Source organism: Larimichthys crocea, chromosome VIII (genome assembly GCF_000972845.2).
Source record: "Larimichthys crocea isolate SSNF chromosome VIII, L_crocea_2.0, whole genome shotgun sequence".
NCBI classification, from domain to species: Eukaryota; Metazoa; Chordata; class Actinopteri; family Sciaenidae; genus Larimichthys; species Larimichthys crocea.
In genome coordinates this window covers 3,840,254-3,867,716 of record NC_040018.1, presented here as the reverse complement: position 1 = coordinate 3,867,716, position 27,463 = coordinate 3,840,254, and the positions used below count along the sequence as shown (strand labels likewise).

The 27,463-nt window shown below is 40.3% G+C and overlaps 3 protein-coding genes across 13 annotated transcripts in view; 1 reads left to right on the top strand and 2 right to left on the bottom strand.

The window, feature by feature from the left end:
• The first annotated feature begins 1,640 nt into the window (after positions 1-1,640).
• Positions 1,641-14,616, top strand: cpeb1b (cytoplasmic polyadenylation element binding protein 1b). 5 transcript variants are annotated; one of them, XM_027281824.1, is made up of 12 exons: positions 1,641-1,775; positions 2,005-2,104; positions 5,258-5,479; positions 6,802-7,031; positions 8,253-8,508; positions 8,598-8,711; positions 9,725-9,829; positions 10,387-10,523; positions 11,472-11,670; positions 12,194-12,288; positions 12,516-12,596; positions 13,118-14,616. In XM_027281824.1, exons 1-12 carry the CDS (start codon positions 1,761-1,763, stop codon positions 13,226-13,228), a joined length of 1,665 nt encoding a protein of 554 aa, XP_027137625.1. In that variant the 5' UTR covers positions 1,641-1,760; the 3' UTR covers positions 13,229-14,616. The 5 variants fall into 5 exon arrangements, with proteins under 5 accessions (XP_027137625.1, XP_027137624.1, XP_027137623.1 ...); XM_027281823.1 differs by having other exon boundaries at positions 2,005-2,125; XM_027281822.1 differs by having other exon boundaries at positions 2,005-2,173; positions 9,725-9,814.
• Positions 14,617-16,703: 2,087 nt separating this feature from the next.
• Positions 16,704-21,242, bottom strand: LOC104922792 (40S ribosomal protein S17). The gene is made up of 5 exons (XM_027281006.1): positions 21,127-21,242; positions 19,874-20,025; positions 17,344-17,449; positions 17,131-17,196; positions 16,704-16,828 (listed from the first exon to the last, which is right to left on the bottom strand). Exons 1-5 carry the CDS (start codon positions 21,127-21,129, stop codon positions 16,751-16,753), a joined length of 405 nt encoding a protein of 134 aa, XP_027136807.1. The 5' UTR covers positions 21,130-21,242; the 3' UTR covers positions 16,704-16,750.
• A 1,229-nt stretch (positions 21,243-22,471) lies between these two features.
• csnk1g1 (casein kinase 1, gamma 1) overlaps positions 22,472-27,463 on the bottom strand; it is a 34,810-nt gene continuing 29,818 nt past the window's right edge. For all 7 annotated transcript variants that reach the window (XM_019275846.2, XM_019275848.2, XM_027281301.1 and 4 more), the window contains one exon: positions 22,472-26,925. In XM_019275846.2, the coding sequence (XP_019131391.1) occupies positions 26,871-26,925 (55 nt within the window). In that variant the 3' untranslated portion in view covers positions 22,472-26,870. The remainder of the gene's footprint in view (positions 26,926-27,463) is intronic.

Here is a 27,463-nt window from a genome sequence, read left to right as displayed (position 1 = left end):
CATTGTTTTTTGATCAAGTTTTTGATTCAAGTTTTTTTGATACACATCTTTGTAAATTAATGTACATGTACATAACTTTCTGTTCAAGACATCACACATGATAAAATAATAAAAAATCTGCTGTATTTGTGAATATAAGAAGAAAAAAATATTCTTTTGTTTCAGTAATAAAAACAGGAAGCTTTTCTTTTAATACAGGACTTTGTCGCCATCTACTGACCCAACATCCACATGACCATGTGGAGAGAAGCCGGCATCTCCTCCTGCACAGATAAAGACCTCTTCATGTCAGCCATACTCTCAAAACTCATCATGACTCACCATCAAATGAAATATACATTTTAACATCCTCAGACTGAAATTAAATGTGCAGACATATTCTGATATTTTTATAGCACACAATCCTAAATTGTCTAACTCCTCATATGTGTACATAAATGTGTGTGAACTACAAAGGGGAACCAGCATGGCTTCATCAAACCTTATAACCCTCTCTGTTTTGATTTCTTATTTTATTTGTGTGCTTGTGTTCTTTTATTATTTGTCCTTGCTGAACTGACTCTGCTGCTGCACAGACTTTATTTCCCACGTGGATCAATAACTTTTCATCTTATCTGGTCTTAAATTCAGTTAGGTGACAGCTCTTACATTCTCACAAAAGTCCTTCTAGGTTCTGCTTCAAGCACAGTTAACTGGACGATTTAAGGCAAAACCATTGTTTTATTCATTTGTTTAATTCACTGGTCAATTTTTTAGATTATTTTTTATTTAGGTGTTATTTTACTACAATTTGTCTATTTGGATCTGTAGATTTCTCCTAAATTCACCAACATTCACACTGGATAAAGCTTCATTTCCATATTTCAACATACATCTTAATGTAAGTAATCCTCTATGGAAGTTTAATGGTGATATATGTGTGGTCAAAAACTCTCCGTTAAAGGACATAATCCTGGAACTTCAACATAAAGTGAAAGTTTTTTTGTCCTCATCTCTTGACCGACACTGAACTGTAAGACTATTTAGCATGAACCATGCTGTCATCGGATAACAAAAAACTTCAGTACAGTTTTATTTATATGTTTGACTGTGTTTTTGTCACCATAGCTGTTCTAGATATCACCTGTTCTTGTCTTATTTTACGTTTGGGTCAGCTAAAGACAATAAAGTTGTATTATTATACTTGTTTTATACAGTGGAATCGTTATGTGGAGGGTTTAAATGAATGATTCACTGACCACTTTCATTTCTTGTGGCTCCTATCTATCTATCTATCTATCTATCTATCTATCTATCTATCTATCTCATGAATCTGAGTAAAGAATAGACCTTTTTCAAAGCAGCCTATTTGAGGGTCAACACACAAGACACCAAGCCAAGTGTATATGTATATACATCATGCACACATACACTCATAGTATTTAAATACTGTGGCACAGAAGCAAGTACATATTAAATATAATATATAAAATAAGCAGTATATCAAGAATACAACCTAAAACGTTCATAAAGTTTAATAACTGATCAGTTTCTGCATTTTTAAGCATCTAAATTATCATTTAGGCACGTGACCAGTCATGTCTGCGGCGTGCTTTTGATGTTTGTGGCGCACGTGAGCGCGCCGCGGCCCTCGAGCCCTCTCCGCGCACACGTTCAGCCAATTGAGTGTGATTAGCAGCTAGCAGACTTCATAAATATGACCTTTCACTGCAGACAGCGGTTCTTACTGTGACATTTCTCATAGGCTGTCAGTGCATATCATGGCGTTTTCCCTGGTGAGTGACAGAAAAAACAAATTAAATTCATTAAAATAAATTAAACTGGTGGGTTTTAATTAGTTTGAGGCACGTTTAATGTTTGTATTTGACCTTTTGTGTGCCATGGAGCTACCACCGACGTCGCTGCTGGACTTAAAACTTTAAATTCCTACATGAAAAAACTGTTTTAATTAATTTTCAGCTTTAGCATGAACACATGATTAATGTCTGGCTCCCTCCTTTGCAGAGAAACGATCCCCGCAGGCCGCAGAGCCCGGACTCCGAGTCTCCGGCCCTGTCCACCTGTAGCAACGCGGACATCTTCCGCAGGATGAACACCATGCTGGGTAACGCTCTGGATTTCACCGGTGTGTGCACCACACCCAACACCAAGGGAAAGCCAGACATGCTGTGTGGTAAAGTCTCATTTATGTTGCATTCACGCTGCAGCAGGCGGACATGGCTGCAAGAAAATACTCACACATACTTTTTTTTTTTTATTTATTTATTTTTAGAAATACTGAACAATTACCAATGATGAAGCTTGAAATCTTGAAATTTAGATTTATTTATTTGAAAAAGGCAAGATTATATAATCTACTGGAGCTTTTGACCGTGCATATATGCACAGAGTGGTATTAAAGTCTCTTTCAGGCCACTTCATTAGGTACACTTACTGTTAGTGAGGTATTAATGTAACTTATGCTTACTGTTGAGGCCTTAGTGGGTGCTGGTGCTGTACTTATATTTTGGCCCTCAATATAATATAACAGTCCAGACTACAACCTCAATAATAAACACAATAGTTAAATTACTACCTCTCTGACTGAAACATAAGCGTCATAAAGGTAAGATTTTTTTCACATTGGATTGTACAGGTCTACCTATACTGATGTATACCCTTCCACATGTGTTTAACACAGCGTTGTAGTACCTGAGATTGGTTTCAAGACAATTTTTTTTTTGAAGGTGTTGTCTTGTCTCAGACCACAACTGCAGGAGATCACCAGTGCCTCCCATTAATCAGCTTTTATAATGTCTAACTTGTCCAGCCACCTTTTGATAATTAACTGAATAAATATGGAGAATAATTGGCTACCTAAGTAGGCTATATATTTTCAAGTCCGTCTTGGGCTCTTCTCAGTCTTGACTTGGTCTGTTTAGCTGGTCTTGACTACAACACTGATCTGCACATCTTAACTTACCTGCATACTCGTGTGTTTTTCTTGCATGTAAGCACTTTCGCAGTTTGAATGCTGCTCAACCAGGACCTCCTCCTGTTTTGGAAAATGCTCTGAAGTCCTTCATTTGTTTGTCAGATTGGCTTTTTTTAAATTTATTTTATCTTTTATGAATTAATCATTTAGTCTAGTCTTTTTATACCACTTGTGTCTCAGACTGACAGCGTAAGACGACCCTGTTTAACTGCTAGAGGCCAGTTTATCCCTGATAAGATTATTTATTGACTGTTGAATCCTGAACAGAACCGGTTCAAGAGCTCATTTAGTTGAAATCTGCACGTCTTTTTAATATTTCCTGTTTGGAGTCATTTGTTTTTTTTATAAAATGTTAATTTTAACCTCCAATGCGTGCACTACGTGAATGAAGACACCTAATGCTGATATTGAGACATGATATTTCAGGAAATGCAAAACTTATTTAAAAAAAAAACATTTCAGCGATATTTTAATTTTAAACTGTTGCAGACGATTTTTATATTTTCGGATCATTTCATTTTAAAATCATTTGAGTTGTACCAGTTTGAGAACCAGTGGTCTAGAAAGTGTCAGAAGCCCAATGTGATGTCTTCACATTCCTGCGTTTGTCTGACAAAAACCAAAGATGTAACTTACAGTGACGATAAAGCAAAGAGGCAGCACATCCTCACATCTTTAGGAGCTGAGATATGAGAGTAACCTGCGGCTTTTTTTTATTCATAAAGGTCTTAATCGTTATCAATGGTTGCTAATTTTGTTAAAGTCTAAAAGGACACTGCAAAGGTTTTTTTTTTTCTTTTTTTAAATGTGACATCTTTAATCTGTCTCAGTCTAAAAATAACCACAATGCAAGTTTACTAAAAACTTAGCGGGCATGACCTCAGCCCAGAGTCTCAGGTTTGATTCTGTGGTTACATTTTAGTTCAAACCTTCTCACAACACGACTAGTTAACTTTTATGAGGAAGGATTTTGAAGGTAAACGGTTGCATCCCCCTGAGAGTTAGCCGGTTTCTTGTTTTTTAATCAGCCTCCATCTGTTAAACCTCCTTCACCTTGTCATTATCATTCGGATGCCAGCAGCTGATTCATGCTGCATCGCTGCTCTGCAGCATTGCAGCACTTCTGAGTGTTTTTTTTTTTTTATCCCAGAAGTGAGATTTGCCAAGATTTAAGCTCAGCACAGCGCCTTTGTCCTTTCCTTGAATTAATTTGCTGAAGGTATGTCCGCGCTCATGACTTGCGTTTGTGATCTAGACGATTATATAAAAGTTATAAAGGGGTTACTGGGCTTGCCATAAGCAGGAGTACAGCATTGATTAAGTTTGGAGTGATCTGAAAGTGAAGTGTATCTTGATGTAAACTGAGCTAAACTTCTGGTGTGGCTTCTCTGCCCCGCCACCTCAGCTTGGTGTTGCTGAATCAGGGCTGTTGCTGGCAGCTGGATGCTTTCCAGGCCTGGAGAGGGAAGGGAGGAGCTGGCAGTGCAAATCGCTCGGTCCTCAACATCTGATCAGTCAGCTGCTTCTGCTACAGCGAGGCTCTGCATGCCTCAAACCTCACCGTTTGCGTGCAAACAAATTTTAAAAGTGTGATAGTTATGTGAAATCCAGTTTTCCCTTTGGTTATTGAGCATCCTCAAGCCTGAAGTTCTCTTTTAAATAAAGTCTGCTGAGTCATTCTCTTCATCGCCCATGCTGCCTCCCACCATGCCACTGTAGCTCTGCCCCTCGCCTCCCCCTCCTTCCCTCCTCCCTTGCTCTGTCAGCTCGCTCAGGAAACAAGGCTAGACACAGAGTAAGCAGCAGTAGCAGTGGCGGCTGTCTTCCCACCGACTCAGAGACGTGCTGTGCCTACCAGAGAGGGGAGTACTTGTATCAACAAGCCAATAGCTCCGACAGGAATTTTTCATTACACAGTTGTTAGGCAAGGAGGCAGGGAGGTGGGGAGGGTGGGGGGGCTGATGTCATTAGCAGGGGTGTGCGAGTGCATCAGCAGCCATGTCACATGCTGCTAGGTGGGTCAGTGATGCGGACGGAGATGCATGGCAGTTTCACCGAGCACAGAGGCAGCAGGTTAGCTCCCCCGTCAGCCAGGGTAGGGGGAGATGTTGTGATGAGGGAAGTTTGTTTTTTTTAAATGAGATTGCTCATCACAGAAGCTGTTTTATGTGCCGACTCTCTCTCTGAAACAGTTCTTTCTTTTTCAGCTGTCTAACACTTCCTCTCCTTTTTTTTTTTTTTTTCTTTTTTCTAAATCTCTGAACTGGATCTTGGACCGAAAAGAGTCGGAGCTGGCTGCGGTGGGCAGCAGGAGGATGCTCTTTCCCAACTGTGGTGGCATGCCCGGCTCCCAGGAGATGCCGTCGTCCAGGGGCCCACCAGGTGTCACAGACCTGGGCCTGGGCCTCCAATCTCTCCGGCTGTCTGGGTGGGACAGACCCTGGAGCAGCCAGGAGACGGACACACACGCCTCTCCCTCCCAGGTTCAGAGCAGCTCACCGTCCAGTAAGTACCAGATATTTTATTTACTTTAATTAATTTAGGAATAACCGCAAAAGCTGAGGTTTATACCACATAATGTCCCAGTGTGGTGGGTGTTGGTAGCTTTCTTTCTAGAGTCTCTTTTATATTCGGACATTATATCTGTTATTGTGACATCTGTGAGGGTGTGTGCCTTTTTTTTAATTTGTCTGGCCTCATTTCTATTGAAATATGCGATTGGTCATTAACAGCAGCCTGTGTGTGGGAACAGGCTGTAGCGTCACCAGGGAGGATGATGTAGCAGTTTTGCTTTGCTGCATCTCTAGCAATCCAGTAGGTACAAAAACAATCCAGCTACTTTTATTTCCCCCACACTTCTTTTTAAATTATAAACAAAGAAGTTTAGTTATTTTCTAAATATTTAAGTACATAACCTGTTGATCAAACTGATGCCTGGATGTTTACTTACCAGGCTGTGAATACAAACTAGAAAACAGGACTAAGATGTAAATGCCTTCTGTGACGCCCGTCTCGTTGCTGGAAAGTTACCACAGATTATAACGATGTCCCACTTGTCGTGACCCATTTGTAGAGCTATAGTTTTAACACCGCATGTCCAAACCGACCAGGCATAACTTCATTTAGTGCTTTCTAAACTGGGCCCGCAACAAAGTGGGACAGAGCTTTTTTGAATGTGGCCTACAGCTGAATAATCCCCTCAGAGCCTCATGTTCACTGTTACAGGTCACGCAGTACATATCTGTCACATTTGCCAGCTGACTCACTTTGTTATCAAGAGGAAGGGAGGTGCTGGGTAATGCATAAGGAATTAGCAGTCGCTGGGCTTTGTTTGGGGGAACGTGTCGGATAAAATGGCCTCCAGTACTTGTGCTAAAGGGGAACGTGTGTAGCTTCTGGGTAGATCGCATTTTTTGTAGCAGCCAAGTTACAAAACAACAAATGTAAAATTTGAAAATGCTTCAGGTATCAATGTGAGCTATTTCGGCTTGCTGTTGGCAGCCAGCTTGCACGTCAAGTATCTTCTACTTGCAAATTTTGGAAACTTGAGTTTGAGTCAGCTCTGCAGATTCAGCACACAAACCCAATTTTCTTTACTTTGCTTATCCAATTACAAAACGGCTTCCCTAAAATAGAAAAGAGATACAAATTTTAAAAAGCAATTCAGCAGGTCTCCTGATGAATCGATACGGCTCTCCAGATTCAGCACACGCATCCCATTTTCTTCAGTTTACGTCAAACAAGTGAAGGGGAGATATTGCCATGGCTACTTGTACAGATGACTGAAACGTCTGAGTCATCTCACCAAGTGTCTCTTCTCTCTTCAGTGCTAGGTATACTGAACAGCCCTTTCAGTAGTGTCCTTGGGAAGCCCCCAGGCTACCTGCCCCCGGAGTCCATGAGCATGACTGCTGACTTCTTGGAGAAGTTCCCCAGCGTGGCTCGCATGGCAAACCGTCTGGACTCGAGCTCCTTTTTGGACTCTCGCTCCAGCAGTCCTGAAGACTCGGAGACCAGTGGCTTCAGTTCTGGCTCGGACCATCTCTGTGACATGCTGGTAAGACATGTGATGATCACTAACTGTCTTATGATGTTGAAGTCAGGTGGGGAATATTTGACCTGTAGGTGCCATGACTGATCAAATTGTGGCTCGTATTATTAATGTTTCTTAAGTGTATATAAGACATCTTGCTCTTTTCTGATCTGTTTGTCAGTGTGACACTTGGTGTTTACCTGATATGAACTTATTCCATCAATACAATCCACATAATGAATACAGTCATATCAATCAGGACTGCAACTAATGATGCTTGAGAAACTAAGATGGACATTTTGAACAATTTTCTACTGCAAAGTCCAGGGTGATGTCTTTAAATGTCTCGTTTGGTCAGTCTAAACCCCAGAAATTCCATTTTATATAAATTAGAAAAACCCGAAGAGGCTGGAAAAAGAAATTTTCTGCCATTTTTGCATTGAGGAAATCTATTGAAACAGCTAATATCTGTCAGACTCATTGATTAGTCGACTATTCGCTGCAGCTCTAATCACTATGTTGGTCTGAGATTTGCTTACATAAACTGTTCGATTCACAACTTTCAGGTTATCAACTTAACACTTCCTTCACATCCTAAAGCTGCTCTCAGGGTGTGATCCTTCGCTTTCCTGCAAGACTTTTAATGTGAAACATCTACAGGAACGTGCATAAGTGAATGTTGACTATGTACAACATCCTGGTGTTATCTCTGCCCTGACCTTTTTTTGTTCTCAAGAAAATACTCACGTCAGGCTCCCAGGGGAAGCTTGACTCTTGCATCCTACACATGGATGCTGGGGTGGAGTTGGGGCTTATTAAAACAGCAGCATCAGTACAGCTTTCAGATAAGTGTGGCAGCATTGAAGTAAATGGAGCACAGACCACTTCAGTACACCTCCATGACTGTAAAGGTGTTTAACTATGTTGTCCTGAGAGGAGGGTAGACTCAACCTGGCTGCCTGAACTAGCTCGCAGGTTTCACTTCACTAGTGAATAAAATCTGCGTTTCTGAGAAAGTCGGAGCAGCAGATTGAGAAGTGACAGCGCTCTGATGTTCTGATGGAGTCAGCGAAGTGGAAATAAATGTACATTTGCTGACCTTGACTTGTAAGCCACTGAAGTACAGGCTTCATTAAACCCGGTCTTTGTTTGTGCTGGTGTGTGTACACTGTTATATAATGTATGCTTAAATCACATCAGTCTCCTCAGGTCTCCATAATTTTCTGGACATGTCTTTCTCTACAGTCGAATCTGCGGATTTCCCCTCCCCTGCCTTATCTCCCATCAAACATGCAGAAGGATCTGCTGCGCCTGGGCTCCCGTCTGGACCCTCAGGACTCCAGCTCTCCTCTGACCCCGCCATCCAGCGCCAGCCCTGCCTCCTCAGGCATGTCCCGCCGCTGGCGTACCGGCTCGCCGTGGCCTGGCTCCGACATGCTCGACCAGTCGGATGATGCGTTCAGTATTGAGAGGGAGGCCCGCCTGCACAGACAGGCTGCAGGTAAATCTGAAACACTTCAATAAAGCCACCATGAACACATTTTAAAGATAGAAAAGGAAGTGACCTCTGAATTTTTGCTTACTCATCAGCTGTGAATGAGGCCACGTTCACCTGGAGTGGTCAGCTGCCTCCCAGAAACAACAAGGATCCTCTGTACTCCTGCAAGGTCTTTCTTGGTGGCGTGCCCTGGGACATCACAGAAGGTTACTGCTGCTTTAATTTTAATGTCGGAGCTCTTGATGATTTTAGAGGCTTATTATCGTGAATTTTTAAGTAGCTGTGCCCACATCCATATTACCTCAATTATTCTGGTTTAGATGTGATCAGATCTCTTCTTGAGCCCTCAGTGGAAATCCGGTGTTATAGCAGCACAAGGACAGACATAAGTACAAATGAATGGAGAACAATATAAAATGAGAGAGTAAGATTTACACTATCAACAGGTGGTGTTGCATTTGAGCTACAGTCTCAGCCAAGCTGAAATAATGGTGTGATTATTAGCAGCAAAGCATATGTAAGAGTAACATAATACTGTACACTAGAATGATATAAATTTGATTACTGATGGTACTTTTATTAGTTCTATCTGGAAATTTGTCCTGTTGCAGCAACATAAAACTTAATGAGGTGGACTGATGCTTTGTAAAAGGTTTCAGAGCAGTTATGAGTGTTTGTTAGTCAAAACACTGTTACTCAGCTCACACACACCATGCCTCCAAATCCTTCATCTCTGACCTCACCCTCCCACCTGGTCACAGATGCAGGTCCCTGGCCTGTGAACGGGCACGCTATGGCAGTTTTGTCCCTTCTGACATAGCATCTCTTAACAAAACAGCTGTGTAGCTGTGTTTAATGTGTCTGTATTTATTAATTCATGTGGCACGCTGGCGACAAATTTCCTTGTAAGGACAATAAAATATATTAGTCCATTTGAGGGGGAGCGTGTAAACATTTTGTAGACACTGGAGCCTCACGAAGTAAAACTATTTATCTTATTGTGGCTTGAAAAATAAAAGGTGTTTAATGATGAATTCCAATTAGCGAAGAGGTCGATACAAACGGCAGCGCAGCATGAACTTGCATATTTGATTGTTCACGCTTCAAAGTGAGGTCAAATTTTATGTGTTAACTCCCCACAGCCACAATTAAAACTAGAAATGTGTCACTTTATGGATCCCCGCCTGTTTTTGAAATGTTCATGTTGTCATTGTTTCAGCCGGCCTGATCAACACCTTCAGTGGATACGGCCCTCTGACTGTGGAGTGGCCGGGTAAGGATGGAAAGCACCCTCGCTGTCCTCCCAAAGGTAATGTAGCCAAAGGTAACAACAAGCTGGTAGGCTATTTATTTTTCTTCATGGTTTCAGGGTGGCACTGTGGTGACCACATGGCATGGTGGTGAGTCGGCCTTCTAGAGCGACTTCAGCTGGTGATTAATTGGGCTTAAATGTAGCGTGAAACACGGTAGATGCAGCCAGTGGACAAAATAAATGCCTCACAATGCTTTAGACTTAAGGTGAATGCTTACAGTTGGGTTTCTTTGGTTTAAGTATTGATTGGTCTTATTTTTAGGCTGTTCAGCTGAGCAAATATTCTGTTTAATCCTTTCTACTGAAGGCTTCACGGCACACGTCTTAAGTTGAGACTTATCTATGTGCCAGAAAATTTTACGACTGATGGTTGCAGCCTCGGATCAATCTTATTTATTCCCTTAGAAGCATCCTGACTCATTGTCTTTTTAAAGCCGACAAATTGCTATAACTTAATGACTCCCTTGTGTGGCTGCCTGATTATTGCGAGTGTCTAAATTCACTCCATCATACAGTTTGTGGGGGGGTGGAGGGCCATTTTTCTCCATCCTAAAGTTGTCTGTTTTTAGGCTATGTTTACCTGGTGTTTGAGAATGACAAGTCTGTGCGGGCGCTGCTCCACGCCTGCTCCCAGGACCCGTTTCACCCCGAGGACAACCGAGAGTACTACTTCAAGATGTCCAGCCGCAGAATGCGATGCAAGGATGTGAGTTAAACGAGACAATTGAATACGTCTTTAAAGTACAAATGCTGTTATATGTACTAGTCTTCATGTCACTTTGCACTTCTATTCCTCTTCATTGTAGTCTTCTTGCGTCACTGTAATATCTACAGCTTTAGTTGCTGTACAGATTTTTTTGCACATGAAATGTATCAAGAGCTTATAAAGCATTGTTTTAAAGCAAGTGTATAAAAGTACACAATGATTGCCAGAAGATTTAATTAACATTTAAGTCATTAATGGAAAAATGTAAACATTTCTCGGTTATAATTAAAAAGTTTGAGGTTTGATTATTGGTTGAACTAAACTTTCTGCCTCTGATTGTTTCGTTTGTAAAATTTTCAATCTTAAGACTTATCAACAAATGAATGGATGGTTTAAATTAGTTACAGTCCTTTACCAAATGGCAAAAAAAAAACCTCAACTAAATTCAACATTAAAATGCTGCTTGCATTAATGAGTAATCAATTTTTCTGCATTCAGCACTTTTAATAATTGAAGTATTTTCCTGATTATGCTTTACCCACACAAAACATTACTGGTTGGGTGTATGTGTAGAGTCTGAAGAGGTTTAGATTAAACACTAGATGCATTCAAACAATACTGCAAATTTAATCTGAATTTTTCTTTGATTAGGAAGCAACTAAGAGTCTAACTTAAATACTCTGGAACTGTGTCGGTGTAAAGCTAAAAGCTGATTTGTGATCACATTAGAGCTGAAATAATTCAATTTTCAATCCGTGAGTTGAAGTAATTTATAAAACAAAACCTTCACCGGTTCCAGTTTCTTGTGAGCTTATCGTGCTTCTGTATTTTTAAATCAATGGTTTCATTTTTTGCAGATCCAGCATTGTCATTGTTTGCAGTCAGAGATAAATGCTATCTGCAGGGTTGAGTAACATGTCGAGACTTGTGTCCCTTCTCTGGTTACAGGTGCAGGTGATCCCCTGGGTGATCTCCGACAGTAACTATGTGCGCTGCCCTGCTCAGCGTTTGGACCCCAGTAAGACGGTGTTTGTTGGTGCGCTGCATGGCATGCTGAACGCCGAGGCGCTGGCCAGCATCATGAACGACCTGTTTGGAGGCGTCATGTACGCTGGTATCGACACGGACAAGCACAAGTACCCCATAGGTGAGACCACCGGACAAGTCAGAATTCTGCCTCTGTACGACCATGCAGTTTGTAGACGTTCAGCGTGGTGATGCAGGAATCTACTGTAGAGGCAGTTCTTTTTAGTTTATTTCAAGGGAATCTGACCTGGTGCCATGCGTTAGAATAACTACAAATAGCCAGTCTTCTCAGAGATGGTCTTGTTTGATGTAGGTCATACAGAGGCAACAATATTAAAGGCCGTTCATAACTAGTTAAACTCCTTGTACTATACTTATGAAGTGTTTCATGAATGAAGCCTCCTTTCAGAAACAAGGAATGTCAGAGGTGAATTTCAGACTGAAATCACTCTGAACTGACTTGCTGTGATCAACGTACTCACTGTATTTGTCAATGACACTGAATGGATTTGAGCTGAAAAAAATGATCTTTAAAGTGCTGAGGAAACAGTCCAATAGTTTGACTACTAAATATCTGTTTTATAAGCTTGTGCAGAAATTTTTTCCCCCAAACAGTGGGCTCTTTATTGATGTCGTGTGTGCAGGCTCTGGACGTGTTACTTTCAACAATCAGCGCAGTTACCTGAAGGCTGTGTGCGCAGCCTTTGTGGAGATCAAGACCCCCAAGTTTACAAAGAAGGTAAGAAGATGAGCGGTGTCTCTGCTGTGGTAGAGAGTAACTCCAGAGATTTGAGCTCAAACAAGCATATTACAAATGTAAAATGTGCTGGATCTTTCTTTCGTAAGTGCTGAATCAGCAGGTTCTCACTCAGTGCTGGAAGCTTTTAAAAATGTTTTTATACCTCGCTTACTGTGACTGCTGTGAAGTGAGTAACATTGCTTTGCTTCCCCCCCCCCCCCCCTCAGGTCCAGATTGACCCGTACCTGGAAGACTCCATGTGTCAAGTTTGCCTTCGCCAACCTGGGCCTTTCTTCTGCAGAGACCAGGTCAGTGGAAACTTGTGTTTCTTTAAGTCTTTGTCCTGGTGATGGTTGGAGTTAATCAGGAGTATGATTTTAGTTTGTCATCTTGTTGAGATCGCTAACGTGTTTGTCATGCACAGTCGTCAGTTAAAACGCCCCTAATGTTCCACCACAAAAAAAACACAGTGGAGAATCGCTGCCTAATATCGGCGTGATACGATCGTCTGGTTGAGGCGAGATGATTTGTGTTGCACCGTGTCTGCAAAATCACCTTAACTGTCTAAAATCTCAGTTTCCAGACTTTCTGCTTCAGCTCTGACCCACCGTTCTTACTGTGATTACACATCGGGCTGTGCTAACACTCAGTTTTACCTAAGAATAAAGAGGTTTAGATCTTGTTTACAACCTGATTTACAGTTGTAATAAACCAGAAGTGTCTTTTTGAAATTATTTTGAGCTGTTGTGCATGAATGCAGTTTGAAATGAATTGCCTGAGAATGTCGGACATGTTATGTTGAGATAACCTCAATCCTTGTGACACTCAGGCCTGCTTCAAGTACTTCTGCCGCTCTTGCTGGCACTGGCAGCACTCCATGGACATCTTGAGCAACCACCGACCCCTCATGCGCAACCAGAAGAACAGGGACTCCAGCTAGAGCAGATGGATCCGAACACTCTGAAGGGCCAGAGGAAGAGCCCCCATCTAAAGGGGGCGAGGCTGCCCGCCAAGGAGAGCACGTGTGCCGGGCGTCCCTCCAGTAACGAGGGCACCACGGCACTCCACCAGGCACTGGGGATATCACTGTAGAAAAATGTTCACTTTTGCACTTGCTACATTTTTGCTGTTGTTCACAGTGGCACTATGCACAGTGACCTTGTTGGGAGAGACAAGGGGCCCTTCACACTTATGCATTTTTTTCCCAGACTTGTGGCCAGAGAAAGATGGGAGTCAGCCTAAGGTTAAGAAGTGGACGAAAATGCCATTTCTTTTTTCTTTTTGTTTACATGTGTTGCATAGTGAAGAGCAATCACGCAAAGTCTCATTGCCGTTCATTGGCAAATGCCATACAGTGCCTTTAAATTTTTATTTTTTTCCCCTCCTCCCTCCCTCCCTCCCCTCCTAACCCTTACCCCCAGTTGGCATCCGTTTTTTCCTGTGCAAGCCAACTGGTGTTTCTTACTTTTGGGAGTTGAATGTTGGGCTTCATTTAACCAGTCGCATTTCAGACATTTTTACGCAGTTTTTTACTAATTTGTACACAAACGGTTTTAAGTCATGACATGAAAATTTTGAACAGAATTCTACCAGGCGGCTGTTTATGGGAGAACCCCCCTCTTTTTATTTTTCCTCTTTGTTTTTTCTCATACATTTTTTTCTGTGGCTAGATTTTTTTTTTTTTTCTTTTTTAATTTGCCCTCCCAAATTTCAACTGAATGGGCACAAATGTTGGACTTACTACTTTAACTTGCTTTGTTGGTCCAGTTATATTAAATGTATGTAACAGTAGTACTGGAATATGCTTCAACTTGGCCATCCATCATTTCTCCAGCAACTTGATGGACCCTGTTGAGACTAGAGTAGAGTGAATGAACATCTGATTGTACATAGTTTTTTTGATTTTTGCACTTTTTAATTTGCACGTTTGGAGAGGTGGCAGTGGTTTTTAATCACTTTTGTACATCAGCAGGGGGACACGCCTATGTTAGAACAGCTGCTTGTTTCCTGTTGAATGTAAGAACTTCCACTTAGCTGATAAATTTCATCTATCCAGAGCTTGAGTAGACCCCAGTAAATGATTCCACGCTTTCTTATCCCATTTTGCCTTCCTGTTCCAGTTGGACATAAATGCATAATAAGCTGTGTGCCAAAGACAAATTGTCTTTTCTTTATCCATTAGGTTTGTCATGCTGAGCTTGTTGTCCCTTTAGCCCAGCTGCTTTTTAGAGTTTTGAAAGTCTACCTCATTGTGGTCTGCCAAGTTTGCTGCTACTTACAGTTGTGGAGTATGTTCAGATTGGGCACAATAAAGGTGTTTAAGCATTAGCAGACATGTCTGGACTCTTATTAACACTGATCCTGATCTCGTTCCACACCCACAGGTCATCGTTGGTCATTTGGTAATACTTACCAAAGTTTCATTGTTATAATTATTTATGGCCTGCTAGGATTGTCAGATACTGTGTGGCTGGAAGATTTGGTTGACATAACGACTCATTTGAACCTTTTTAAGGACATTGCTGCAGTTCTATATCTGTTAACAGACTTTGCATTACTCATAAGTCATCTTTAGAATGAACATGAGATTTGTATGAACTTCATGCAAGCTTAATGTGTTCCATACAATTTATTATTTTTCTGACTCCACATGTGAAAGGATGAACTGTGTTTTAGATTTGTTCACACCTGATTGGCAATGTAACCAAATTTAAGCCATTTAAAAAAATAAATTGACAATGAAAGTATTTTAAAAATGAAATGTTTTTTGTTGGCCCCTGGGATCTTCATATTGTCAAATGTGGCACTCCTTAAAAAGAAGCTGCCTTCAAATGTTTCGTTATGTCAACCAAAAAAGCCAAATCTTCCAGCCATACAGTATCTGACAGTCCCAGCAGGCATACATTATAAAAATGAATCAAATCAATTTTATTTGTATAGCCCAAAGTCACAAAGTACATCTGCCTCAGAGGGCTTTACAATCTGTACAGGGAGTGACACCCTCTGTCCTTAGACCCTCGGTTCGAGTGAGGAAAAACTTGCTCACAAAAAACCTTTAACAGAGAAAAAAGGTGGAAGAAACCTCAGGAAGCTTCGGGCCGTACTTTGGACATCCTGGTCTTGATGTTTGCGAGTGTGTTCTGTAATCTCATTTACGTCAAACTAAGTTTCAAACGTCGGTGTCATGTGGAATACTACATGTGTCAGCATGTAATGCAGTATGAGTCACTGGGTTGTTGAAGTTCTGTGTTTTCTGGAGACTGACGACATGGTAAAAGGAGATGTCAGCCTGACTCTGACTGGACAGTGGATCATACACTTGATGCACGTCAGACATTTTGTTGTCACAGCATGAAAAACACAAGTGGACTTACTGGAACTGAGTGATCTTTATCATTATGAAGTCTCCACAGAATGAGAATGGTGGAAAAACAATCTCCAACACAGAGTATAATACAAAGTCAGGGCTATATTAGTATCAGGTATATCTGAAGTTGCAAGGAAGCTTGGTATTATTATTTAAAGAGAAGGGATGAGAGTTTATAAATTCTTCTTCTCACTCCTTTTTCAAATATGTATTTTTATTTTGGTTTGCATATTTGAAAAACACAATCAAAAACCCAGTGATGAACTGTTAAAGTCCTTTCAAGCTGTTACCATCAGCTGTTTGTTAGGTTTGATCCTGTGCATGTTTTGAGTTGATCCTTAAACATTCAGTACGACAGTTTTAGTCTGTCAGAGCAGCCGGATTGTTGACGCAGTTTAACCCGAATATTCCTGAAACTATTTGATGTGATGGTGTGACACGATGCAGGCAGGTTTATCAATTGATTACATTTTAAGTTATGAATACAAATTTAATTTTTAAATAAAATCCATCCAAAGTCATTTTAGGATCAATTTTAATATGTGCAGCTCCTATTTTATCAATTTAAATCAAGTCGAACACACAGAGCAGACTGTTCATTTGAGGAACTATTCATTCACAGTCTCACAGCGATGGTGCAGACTTTGGGATTCAGTATGTTGCCCAATGACGCTTCAACATGCCGTCTGGAGTCACCACGAGAGCATCAACAAGAAGTGATTAAATTGTTTAGTCAGGCAGAGCGTGAAGTAAACAATGTAAAATAATCAATTGGCAATTAATTATTTCCTCTTTATTAATGCATCATTTAAATTTAATTAAAAATCAATTTAACGTGCTCTATCAAAGCGTCCTTTCAGTGTTTCGTTAGCTGCAGCTCTACAAGCTTGTACAAGCTATCAGATGTGGAGAAACGAGCAGTTATATAAATTACCAACAAGTGAAAGCTTAATTGAATCATCTGGCTGTATGTTTTGCTCTTCATGTTTCTTTCAGGACATATTCATCACTTCACGTATGAGGGTGGAAAAAAAAGCACAAGGAAGAATTGATTTAATAACTAACTTTTTATTCAGAGGATCATTACAACATGATTCAAAGTCCTCGTGGCGTCTTGAAGTTCATTCCAATCGTTGGCTGAGTCACTTGAAGGTTGGAAAGGCCGCCGAAATCCTGCAAGAGGCAGAGAGAGCGTCAGTAAATATTACTAGTAAATATTGATCATCGGGGTTATGAGAGGAAGTCTGCATGGTTGTGAGTTCATTTACATGCTGCCCTTGAAAGCAGCGATGTCTCAATTAAACTGATGGGATAAGTAACACCTTAAAACATGATTTTATCCAAAATGATTACGTTTCACATGCTTGAATAACCTGTCTCGACGGGCTGAATGTAAGTATTAATATTCAGAGCAGGTTTTGATGACTGTGTGTCCTTGAGTCAAGAACAGAAGCAGACAAATGTTTTCCACTCACCAGCATTTTGAGCATTTCTTTGGTGTCTGGATCGACTTCGATGAGCTCCTGGTCCAGAGCAGAAATCTGGAGGAGATTTAAAAACAAGAAATTATCCGTCTGAACTGCGAATCAGACATTACACTTCAAAGTTTCTCTGTGGTAGTTACACCTAAGCTGCTTTGCAACATATTAAACATTCACAGGTAAGACAAAGACAGAGTGTGGACCGACCTCTGGGACGTAGTTGTCCCTCCTCTCTCTCTCCTCCTCCTGCAGCTTGATGGAGATTCCTCTGACTGGACCACGCTGGATACGCTTCATCAGGTGCGTCACATACCTGAGACAAACAGGGAGTGATGGTTATTACCACATCTGTAGCACCTGCACAAATTAGTTGATTTATAATTAAGAGACGACTTTTTACTGTAGCGAGTAAAAATATAAGCTCACGATTACACATTAATAACGTGCCAATGTTTCTGTCATAATTAGTGCCCACGACACGAGGCAACTAATAATCTTCTGCATGTTTCTTCTTTTTGCATGTTTTATTATTCATTTTCTTCCATTAATGCGGCCCACAGCAGTGAGAGGACCCCAACAAATTATATATCAAAACGTGCGTTCTCATCCCGAATCCCGTGCTATTACTTTTCTAAGAGACTTGCGAGTTTTTCGCAAAAAACTGTGAAAAATTTCACATAGGAATGAATGGGGGGAAAAAAAAGTCAGACATTTTCAACAATGAACTGCTCTGGCATACTTTCACCGAGACACTTCATTTAAACTTTAAAATGTAGGTACGCTTGCCTTCTCTTCAGTTATTCACTTCACTCATCGACAGCGTTTACCGTTTTTAAACTATCAGGGCTCAAACATCGACAGCGTTTACCGTTTTTAAACTATCAGGGCTCAAAGTTGAGCCGGTTTTTAGTCAAATTCTGCGTCTATAATGGGTGTATATGGCGTCTGCTAGAGTGAGCGATGTCATCACTAGAGTGGAGAGGGAGAGAAAAATTTGTCCAAAAATAAATTTGTAAACTGCGATTGTGGCCTCAGATGCCCGACTACAGACATGATTATACCCTCAAAACGTAGGAAAATTCGAGGCCGTCGCAGTGATAACAGTGTGGAAGCTGTCAGCCTTATCGTTTTGGTCTCAAACACAAAGATTCGCCGGCAACAATCATCCACAGCCTCATAGACTCCCATGTTATTTTGGAGAGGAGAGGCTATTTTCAAAATAAGAGTCCCTTCAACATAAAAATAAACTATTTGAGGTGTGCTTTTTGAATAAAGACCCCCGTGCCCACTCTTCACTCTCAAAATTTCTGCGGGAATTTTCTCGTTATTGAATGATTCTTTGGTTTTTACTGCAACTGAAAATCATTAATTCTCATAAGAATACAAAAGATCACCCAAAAAAAACCGACAAATTCATTCATGATGAATATGAAATATTAGTAACCACAAACTTATTTATGGCCGATGACCTCAGGGCATGAACACTAACTTTTAAAAGCGGTGTCTGAAAATATGGTTGCCATTCTTAGTCACTTATATTTGGAGTAATTAAGACGATGGTTGTTTGTCTGCAGCTTGTCCAGGCTGTACCGCTGCCTCTCCCTATGTCCAGCCTGATGAGGACAAGCGGTTACAGCGAATGGTTGGATGATACTCTGAAGTTTTGTCTGCTTAATAATAAAAACTGTGACATTAAAAGCTTATTACTGAATCATTTGTAGCCTGCATTTTATCAGTTAAATTTGCTCTCCAGCTCAAACACCCTCACTTACTTCACCTCCTTCAATTTATTTTTTTGTTTGGGTTCATCTGGATCTTAACTTACACATTCATTTGTGATGTTGTTAGTCACCGCTGTCTCTCTAAAACAGACAAGTAATATTTAGATATGACTAATGCAACAAATATTGAAAGTGGATTTATTTTGGGGTCTTTATTTTTGTAACAAATGGAAACCACGACTGAAAATCTATCAACTCAGCAACAACACTCACTTTGTGAGCTGAATTCAGCACAAGTGCTCTGACCTCCAGCAGTCAACAAACACAACAACGTGGTAACAAAGTGTGGGAGCTACGAGAACACTTGAATCCAAACACATAAATAAGAAGAATCGAGAAGCCGGCAGCACAAGCACCAATTAATCCGTTCCAAGAATAACCTGTTAAAGCTGCAGGACAACTACAGGAGCCACGTCTCAGAGGGAATATACTGCTGACTCACTGTGCAACATCTACACACTCACGTCAAACATCACAGTCGTCATTCTGATGTTAACCCTGAAGGCTCGAGCCTCAGGCAAAGTGAAGACTGTCTCACTGTGGCAGCTTTAATGTCTTCGTTTGCTGCTCGTCTTTTCATGCATGTTAACACTGCACACACATTGCAGCTTGCAAACACAAACACACTCCTCACAAACCGAACCACTCTTGGAGAGCTGCAAACATATTTTCAGTCCTGCTGTTTTTAAGACTTGTGTGACAACATTTAACCTTTCTGGTCATCTCTCAAACTCCACATTTGACGTAGACGTCATCAAACATGTCAGAAATCCTTAAAAATATGAGTTTGTTATGAGATCATTTAAACGTGGCTGCTTTTAAAACATATGTTTGACCTTTTTCAGGATAATTTAAGCTGTCTATCACAGAAAAATGAAACACCTCCTGCAACAATCACAAAAACGTGAACAACCAGCACATTTCACCCCAAAAACAGCAGCGGCGTTCATGCTCACCCCGCGATCTTGTTGCGCAGAGGCTTGCTGGGGATGATGGCGATCTCCTCGCACACCCTCTTGTTGGTGTGGAAGTCACTGCCCAGGCGGGTGTAGTACTTCTCGATGATGACCCTGGCGGCCTTCTTGACTGTCTTGGTCCTGACTCGACCCTGAAGACAGACAGAGAGAAAAATTAATGTTTATATGTGGAAGTGAATCAGATAGAAGTTGTCTAAGTTGATATTAGTGGACTGAGTTTGAGTAATTTGAGGCCTGACAACACATATACACACATATATATATATATATATATATATCTATAATATAATTATATCTATTTAATTGTGTGTGTTATATATTGTGTGTGTGTATTATATATAACACACACACACACATATACAACACACATATATATATATACACACACTCTCTCTCTCTCTCTCTTCTCTCTCTCTCTCTCTCTCTCTCTCTCTATATATATCTATATATATATAATATATATATATATATATATATATACTATATACACACACACACACCCACACAATATATATACACACATATATATATATATATCTCACTTTAAAGTCACAGTGGCTCATTTCCACTTGTTTTTAGACCAATAAATCACTACAATCACATTAGAAATTGCATTTTTGCTGTAGTTTAGCACTTTAAATTTCCTAAGGTCTTATGTTAAGAGTTTAAATCTGTTAAAAATCTAACAAAAATAAAAAATAAATCAATTTAATCACTAAATATTTAGAAATACTTTAAATCTATATGAGAAATAGCTCCATGAAGACAATTTCAAGCCCTCCGCAAATAGATTTTAAGCTCAAATATAATGTCCATTTCAGGGTATTAGTTTTAAAAGAATTACTGTTAATGCAAAATATTAAATAATTGGTGAATTTGTGTCGTTTTGGTAACGTTAGTCCTTAAATGTTAGTCCTGTGACGACGGTTAAACCGGCCGTTAAAGACGTTAACGTTCTTTTCTCTAACGGTCAGGTGAAATTTAAAAAATTAACGGTTTGAACGTGTCTGCCGGTGTTTGTATCAGTTTGGTGGGCGGGTAAGCCCGTGACATTTATCCCGTGTTTAAATATATTTAACGCCTCTCAAAGTGCATCGAAACTCGGCTTTTTTTAAACGTTGTGAAGCCGTTGTGAAGACCGGTGCTTGTAACGGCTCGGTGGCAGACACACGGTGAGGATTGAGAAGGATTGTGACAGTCGGTCGGTGTGAAGTGATCTGTTGTGTACCCACCATGTTGACTCGGACCGGTAAAAGAGAGACACCGGATGTTCACACGGGAAGTTTATAGTTTCACAACCGCCGCTGTCACGCCGACATCCCGCTACCGCCACGGCTAAAACAGCGACCACTGGCGGCGGGAGGGGAGAAGTACAGGGCGGGAAGTGCTCTAATAATACACACAGATCAACCTTATTTCACCTTATTAACCTATTTATACACTGGATTATTAGCCTGTGTGTGTTTACGATTGATAAAAAAAACTTCATGCATAATTATTCCTGGTTATTAAATGCCAACAGCTGTGCATCTTCGGACATGTGCACTGATTCATCCAGTTGGAGTGCAAATGGCTCCGCTGTTTGTAGTTTCCTGATTATCTGCACCCTCACATTCACCATTATTTTGGTGAAAATTGGCAATTATGACAAAAATTGGCAGGCCCTCTGCAGTACCTCTGTGGACCCCCTAGGGATCGCAGACCCCTGTATTAGACAGTATACATTTTGGATTTAATTTAATGACCTGGTCTTCTTTCGTTATTGTGATTGTGGAAACAAAAGACAATACACAAAATTTCTACAGCCTAATTTAATTGTATATAGTTTTTAATTTTTTTTTTTTAAACAGGTCTAATAATTATCTATATATTGAATGTAAAAAGGAAAAAAAAAATCAAATTAATATATTTTCAAGTGTACAATGTTTCAATAGAACAAAAATAAAACTTTGATGGAAATCATCTAGGCTTTACATGCTTTTAAGAAACAAGGCCCAGTGATTTTAGGTCATCCATTCAATATTTATTTTCACTTACCTTAACTGCACGTCAGCAGTTCTCAAGCAGAGGGTCAGACACCACCCCAGGGATCATAAGATAAATCTAGGAGTAAAGAAACCTTTTTTTTGACTGCGACAGGCTGGATAAATAGATGCTTTAGGCCTAAGAAAACACACCTGACACCTAATTCCACCTAAAAACACAAAACTCAAACATAATATTCTGTATGTGACAGGGGGACACTGCATGAAATTAAAGGCCTGACAACATATTTCACCTCGTTGAGATTAAGATTACATTTGCTGCAGATGTCCATGATGACGTTAAATGCCCCAATAAAAGGGAAGAGAGCAAAAACTGTAAGCATAATCAAGAAAACCTTCCAAACTGTATTTTATATTTTAAAATAACCTTTTCTCACCCTTGAGCACAACAGTTACTGTGGCAGTTTCTGAATGTGAAAGTCTAAAAGCACATCCATCATCATCATCATCTACACGTGTGTGATCATCATCTACACGTGTGTGCATATTTGAAGACATTATCTGAAACAAAAACATCTGACAGAAGACATTCTCGCAAGGTGGAGAGATCTTTTATTTTACATAAAAAAGGGTGCAAACTGGAGTTTCCCTTTAGGTGTGGAGGGAATAAAAAGTGATTTCATAAGGTTCATGTGTAAAACATTGTATTATATGAATCCAAGGAGGGAAAAACACAAAAACAAAACATCTCTGATAAAAAGGACCTTTACCTTTCTGTAAATTAAAAATATGAAACCATAAAAAGAAGAAATGTGGGTCCTTCATTCTTGAAGCCCTTGACTAACTCATTCAAATACATTTTTGAAGTGACATTCATATTTCAACACAATAATATTTATTTACAGTTTTAAGATTTCTCTTAATCATAGCTCTGAAAAAAAAAAAAAAAACAATGCTGAGGGGAGGATAAACTCTTGGAGCTGTACAATTTGATTTTCCACAGTCTGAGAGGGAAACAAAAATAAAAATAAATCAAAGAATACATATTTTATATGGAATCCCAACAGAAAGAACAAAGAGTATAATTGTGAACTCTGTACAATTTACAATTTTCAAATAATCATCACGATATTGCAGTAAATGTCTCCCTAAACCTCTCCCTCAAAGAAAAATATACAGTAAATCCAAGACAACTCTACAGTACAGCAACAAGGAAAAAAAGTGCCAGAGAACCCAAAAAAAAAAAAAGACCGAAAGCCATTCATTCACACTTTGACTGTCCTCTGCTTTGACACACAGGAATGTGAGTTACACACAACCGAAGCCATGAAACAGGAGTCTGACTCAAAGGGAAGTATGTCAGAAATAAATGGGAACTGAACTGGAATGTGCTGTGAGAAAACATGAAAAGGTTTATTTATTTTACATGAGGACTGGAAGCCATAACGTCTCACTCGCCGACCCGGCGGTACACGAGCCCTGCAGGTGAGAAAATTCAAAAACAGAGGCTGTCGCCGTCTCCAGATAAAGCCATGCAGATACGAAGCATACAGAGTACTCCTATAACGCTCTGTATGCAGGCCCAGAGAGTTTCAAAGTAAATACATCAGAGTAATATATCTATATCTACTGGTTTTGGCGAGGCGACCCACAGTTTAAGGAAGAAGCCGATGTTGCAAAGATGACCGGTCACAAATTTGAAGCGATAAACTTGGTTTCGATAAAAATGTTGGTTTCTTTCGATTTATAAACACAAAAGAAAGAAGCCGACTCATAAAAATACTTTTTGTTTCCTCTTTCCGACGCTCTCTGGCAACACTTCCTGGTACTAAACTGAGCCCTGCTGCTCTGCAGATTTTCAAAAATGACACGACAAGGACACAAGGTGGAATGCGATGGTCAAAAAAAAAAACAAAAAAAACAAAACAACAACATTCAACTTCATATTTTCCTGGCACAGGTAAAAAGGCATGGGCTAGTAGTAGTCTCAGGAATGGCACTCGGGGGAATTCAGGGGAACATTGAAGGCTATATAGTCTGGATATCCATCGCACTACACAGAAATACTTTCAACTTTTCTCAGGTAGCTGGAATCAAACAGTCCAGGTGCCGCTGATGCTTTGTGGTGGGGGAAAAAAAAAAAAAATTCACAGGCAGCAGATGTCACAGGTTTGGCGTCTAGGAAAAAACTATAATTCAAAGACACCAGCTCAAAATACATAAAGGTGAATGTTTCACAGAGGCAAATCTCCAAACCCACATCCAACTGCGCCTCTTCTTGGTTAAAAATCATTTACACCAGCCGGCACGGGACTTTCCCAGGCGAGTCACCTGTCCAACACACTCAAGAGGCACTAAGACGTCTCAAACGAATGAATACCTGTCATTCAAATAGCCTGTTTTTCCCAGCATTCCCCTCAAATCCTATATGTGGAATAACTATGATAATGACCAAGAGAAAAAAAAAAAAGGTCCCGTAGATTTTTCATATTCAAGTACTTTCAATAACACAATAACTTAGACCCCGGAGTAACTGACATGTCAGGGGGGGGGGGGAAGAAGAAACCAAAAAAAAAACAACAAAAAAAAAAGCTATACAGTGTAAATACACGCGACAAGCAGGTTTACATACTGATTCATTGAGATAGTTCGCAACATCTACAACATTGTATTCCTAAAGATGATGGAGCAGGTCCACAAAACGCAGAATCGCAGAGGCGATTCATCTTGGACCTGCGTGTGTGTGTGGATAGGAAAGCAAGGGGAGGGTGGGGAGGTGTCATGGCACAAAAAAAGGCGGAAGAGGGGGTGGGAGGGTTAAAAAAAAAAAAAAAAATTTTTAAAGTGTATTCCCTGCACCCTATAGGGAAGGCCTAGCGTACAAGGCAGCTACAATTAAAGTAATAAGCACGTTTAAAGTACAGTATTAAGAAGGCAGGGTCTCGTCAGGGAAAGCCGGGGTCAACAAATGTAGTGCAGTCATGGTCTCAAGCTTTTTTTTTTTTTTCCTTTTTTTTCTTGTTACCCTCTCTCTCTTTCCCCATAAAACCATGGCTATTTGGAATGGGAAAAAAAAAAAACAAAAAAAAAAACAATGCATTAAAAAAAATTCACATTAGCAAGATATAAAAAAATAAAACACCTATGTACGGTAATTCACTCTGTTAGGAGGATAGGCAAGGTGACATATCGAGGATTTTGTTTCAAGGCAGTCCTCCATGACACTTCAAATTAAAAGAAAAAAAAAATGGTATGGACATGTTCGCTCATCCTCACTCAGGTTTACTATATATATATATATATATAAACCTAACTGGACACGCAGGGGGCAGGGACGTCTTTAACACCGTTACAGATTATTACACCAAACCTTCCATTTGGCATCGCTCTCCCTCTCTCTCTCTCTCTCTCTCTCTCTCTGTATTGGGAATTCATAATCAAGTGTTACAAGAGAAGTCATTAACTGCTCTGATACTAGCTGGGAACAGTCCGCAACTTTTGGGTTTTTATTATACAGATGAACCCAAAAAAACAAAAACAAAAAAAAAATAAAAATCACGCTGCGAATCTCACAACCGTCATGCTGCCAGCTTGTTTATCCAGCTGGCGATGTGATGCGTCGACTGGTCGATTGGTTTGTTGGTTGCGGGGTTAAGGCATTGGACAGTAGCGTCGAGAGGCTGTGATTCAATCTCCAAAATCACATCGTGCCAGTTTCTCTTGTCACTCCAAAGCAACATCCCCCAGTGTCTACAGGTGTAGAGTCCATCATTAACCATCACATTATTAAGACCCTCCCACCCTCTAATCCACTTTTGGTCTCAATTTATTTAGTTTTTTCTAAACATTGGTTTCATCTCCTTTAAACTGCAATTTCCTTCCCATGCGCATGACAGATTATATAAATGCTCCAAAGTCATTTACCTTTCTGTCCATACATTCAGTGTGTATGTTTTAGAATTAGTAAGAAAACTGGTGGCAACCAAGAGATAAATAGCATAAATAGCATTTTTTTTTGTTGTCGTTTTGTTTTTACCCCACAGCCCCCGTCTACAAGTGTCAGGTTGCTGCTCATCATCACAAAGCCAACAGGAGCAGAAACTGCATAAGAGTCCAAAGAGACTGTAGTGTGTTTTGACAGCGGCGTTGGTTAAGGGGAGTGCTTTAACCAAGCAGCGTGAGCAGAAATCATCCTCAGAGAACACAGTACAGGAGGCGTCTCTGGTCTTCTGTTCTCTCAGGCCCGGGTCCCAGTGCCAGGGTTGACCTCTTTGGAGGAAAGAGAAAAAAAAAAAAAGAAGAAGAAAAAAGAAAAAGAAAGTGCAGGGGCCAAAATGGCAGACTGATGCTCTTTGTGCCTGTACGTGAAGATTTAGGCAGTTACACTCTCGGCTCCTCGTGTGTTCAGGTTTACATTCAGTCCCACGTCAGGAAAGACCAGAGGAGGCTTTGTGTGTAAAATGAGTTCACTTTCAACCGGGACTCGACAGATGGTGAAATAAAAATATGATTCAATGTGAGTCAAACAAAGAAATCATAGTTATGTGAGAGCTCGAAGATGGCAAAGACTCCACGGGAAGATCTGTCTCTTCCTTTGCAATACCACAGAAGAGAAATGGGAGCAAAAAAAAAAAAAAAAAAAAAAGGAGCGAAAAATAAAAATGTTGGATGACTTGAGGAGGAAAAAAATCCAGGAACAAGATTATCCTCTGCACAATTCCAACAAATAGGTTTCCCCCGTTTGGACGACTGGCCTGCAAAACATTCCCACAACATCTTGGAGAAACAAAAAACAAAAAGGACTCCCATCAAAAAAGACAAAAAGCGTCTTGTACATCTCAACAAATCATTTTTTTAACTGGTCCCTCCTCCAGAGAACAATTCAATCAAGATCTTTCAGTTGTCTCCCTCGTTCATTCCGGATGGGACTTTTATTGATTTCTGAAATCACAATCAACTGAGCCAGAGCGTTTCAGGCCAGTGGTGGACGATCATTTGTGCCTCGGCGTGTTCTTCTTCCGTTTTCGCTTGAAGAAGCAGCAGCACCTGTGGACAGAGGTGGACATTAAACCGACGTGTGGATGAAAGGAGGCTTCAGATGAAGCAAAAGAAAGAACGAACATGAGCGGACTGCTTAAATTAGTGTGTTAAATATCACAACAGCTTAATTTGAGTCTTAGGAATCTGGACAGATGTTTTTTTTTTTTTTTTTGGGAGGGGGGTCCTAATAGTGAGAACTGCAGCTGGCGAAAAGATGGACGCTTTGCCATCCGCCAAGTGTTTGCATGCTCGTTCATCTCCCGCCATTTTTAGATCAGAAAAATGGCAGAGGGGACTCGACTACAAACTGCTGCAGTGAATCTGTTTTTCACCTTTGCAAAGAAAAAAAAAGAAAAAAAAAATGGAGCAGTGCACACAAAGAGCACAAGACATGGTGAGCCTGAACGGTCAATAAAAACATACAAAGACAAGAAAAATGCTGTGGATCAAGACATAGGACAGTGACTGGGTCCTCTTAGATTAATTCATTAATAACAAATAATGGTGCACCATGCAACAAGAGTTTAAAGACCTTTAATCTGAA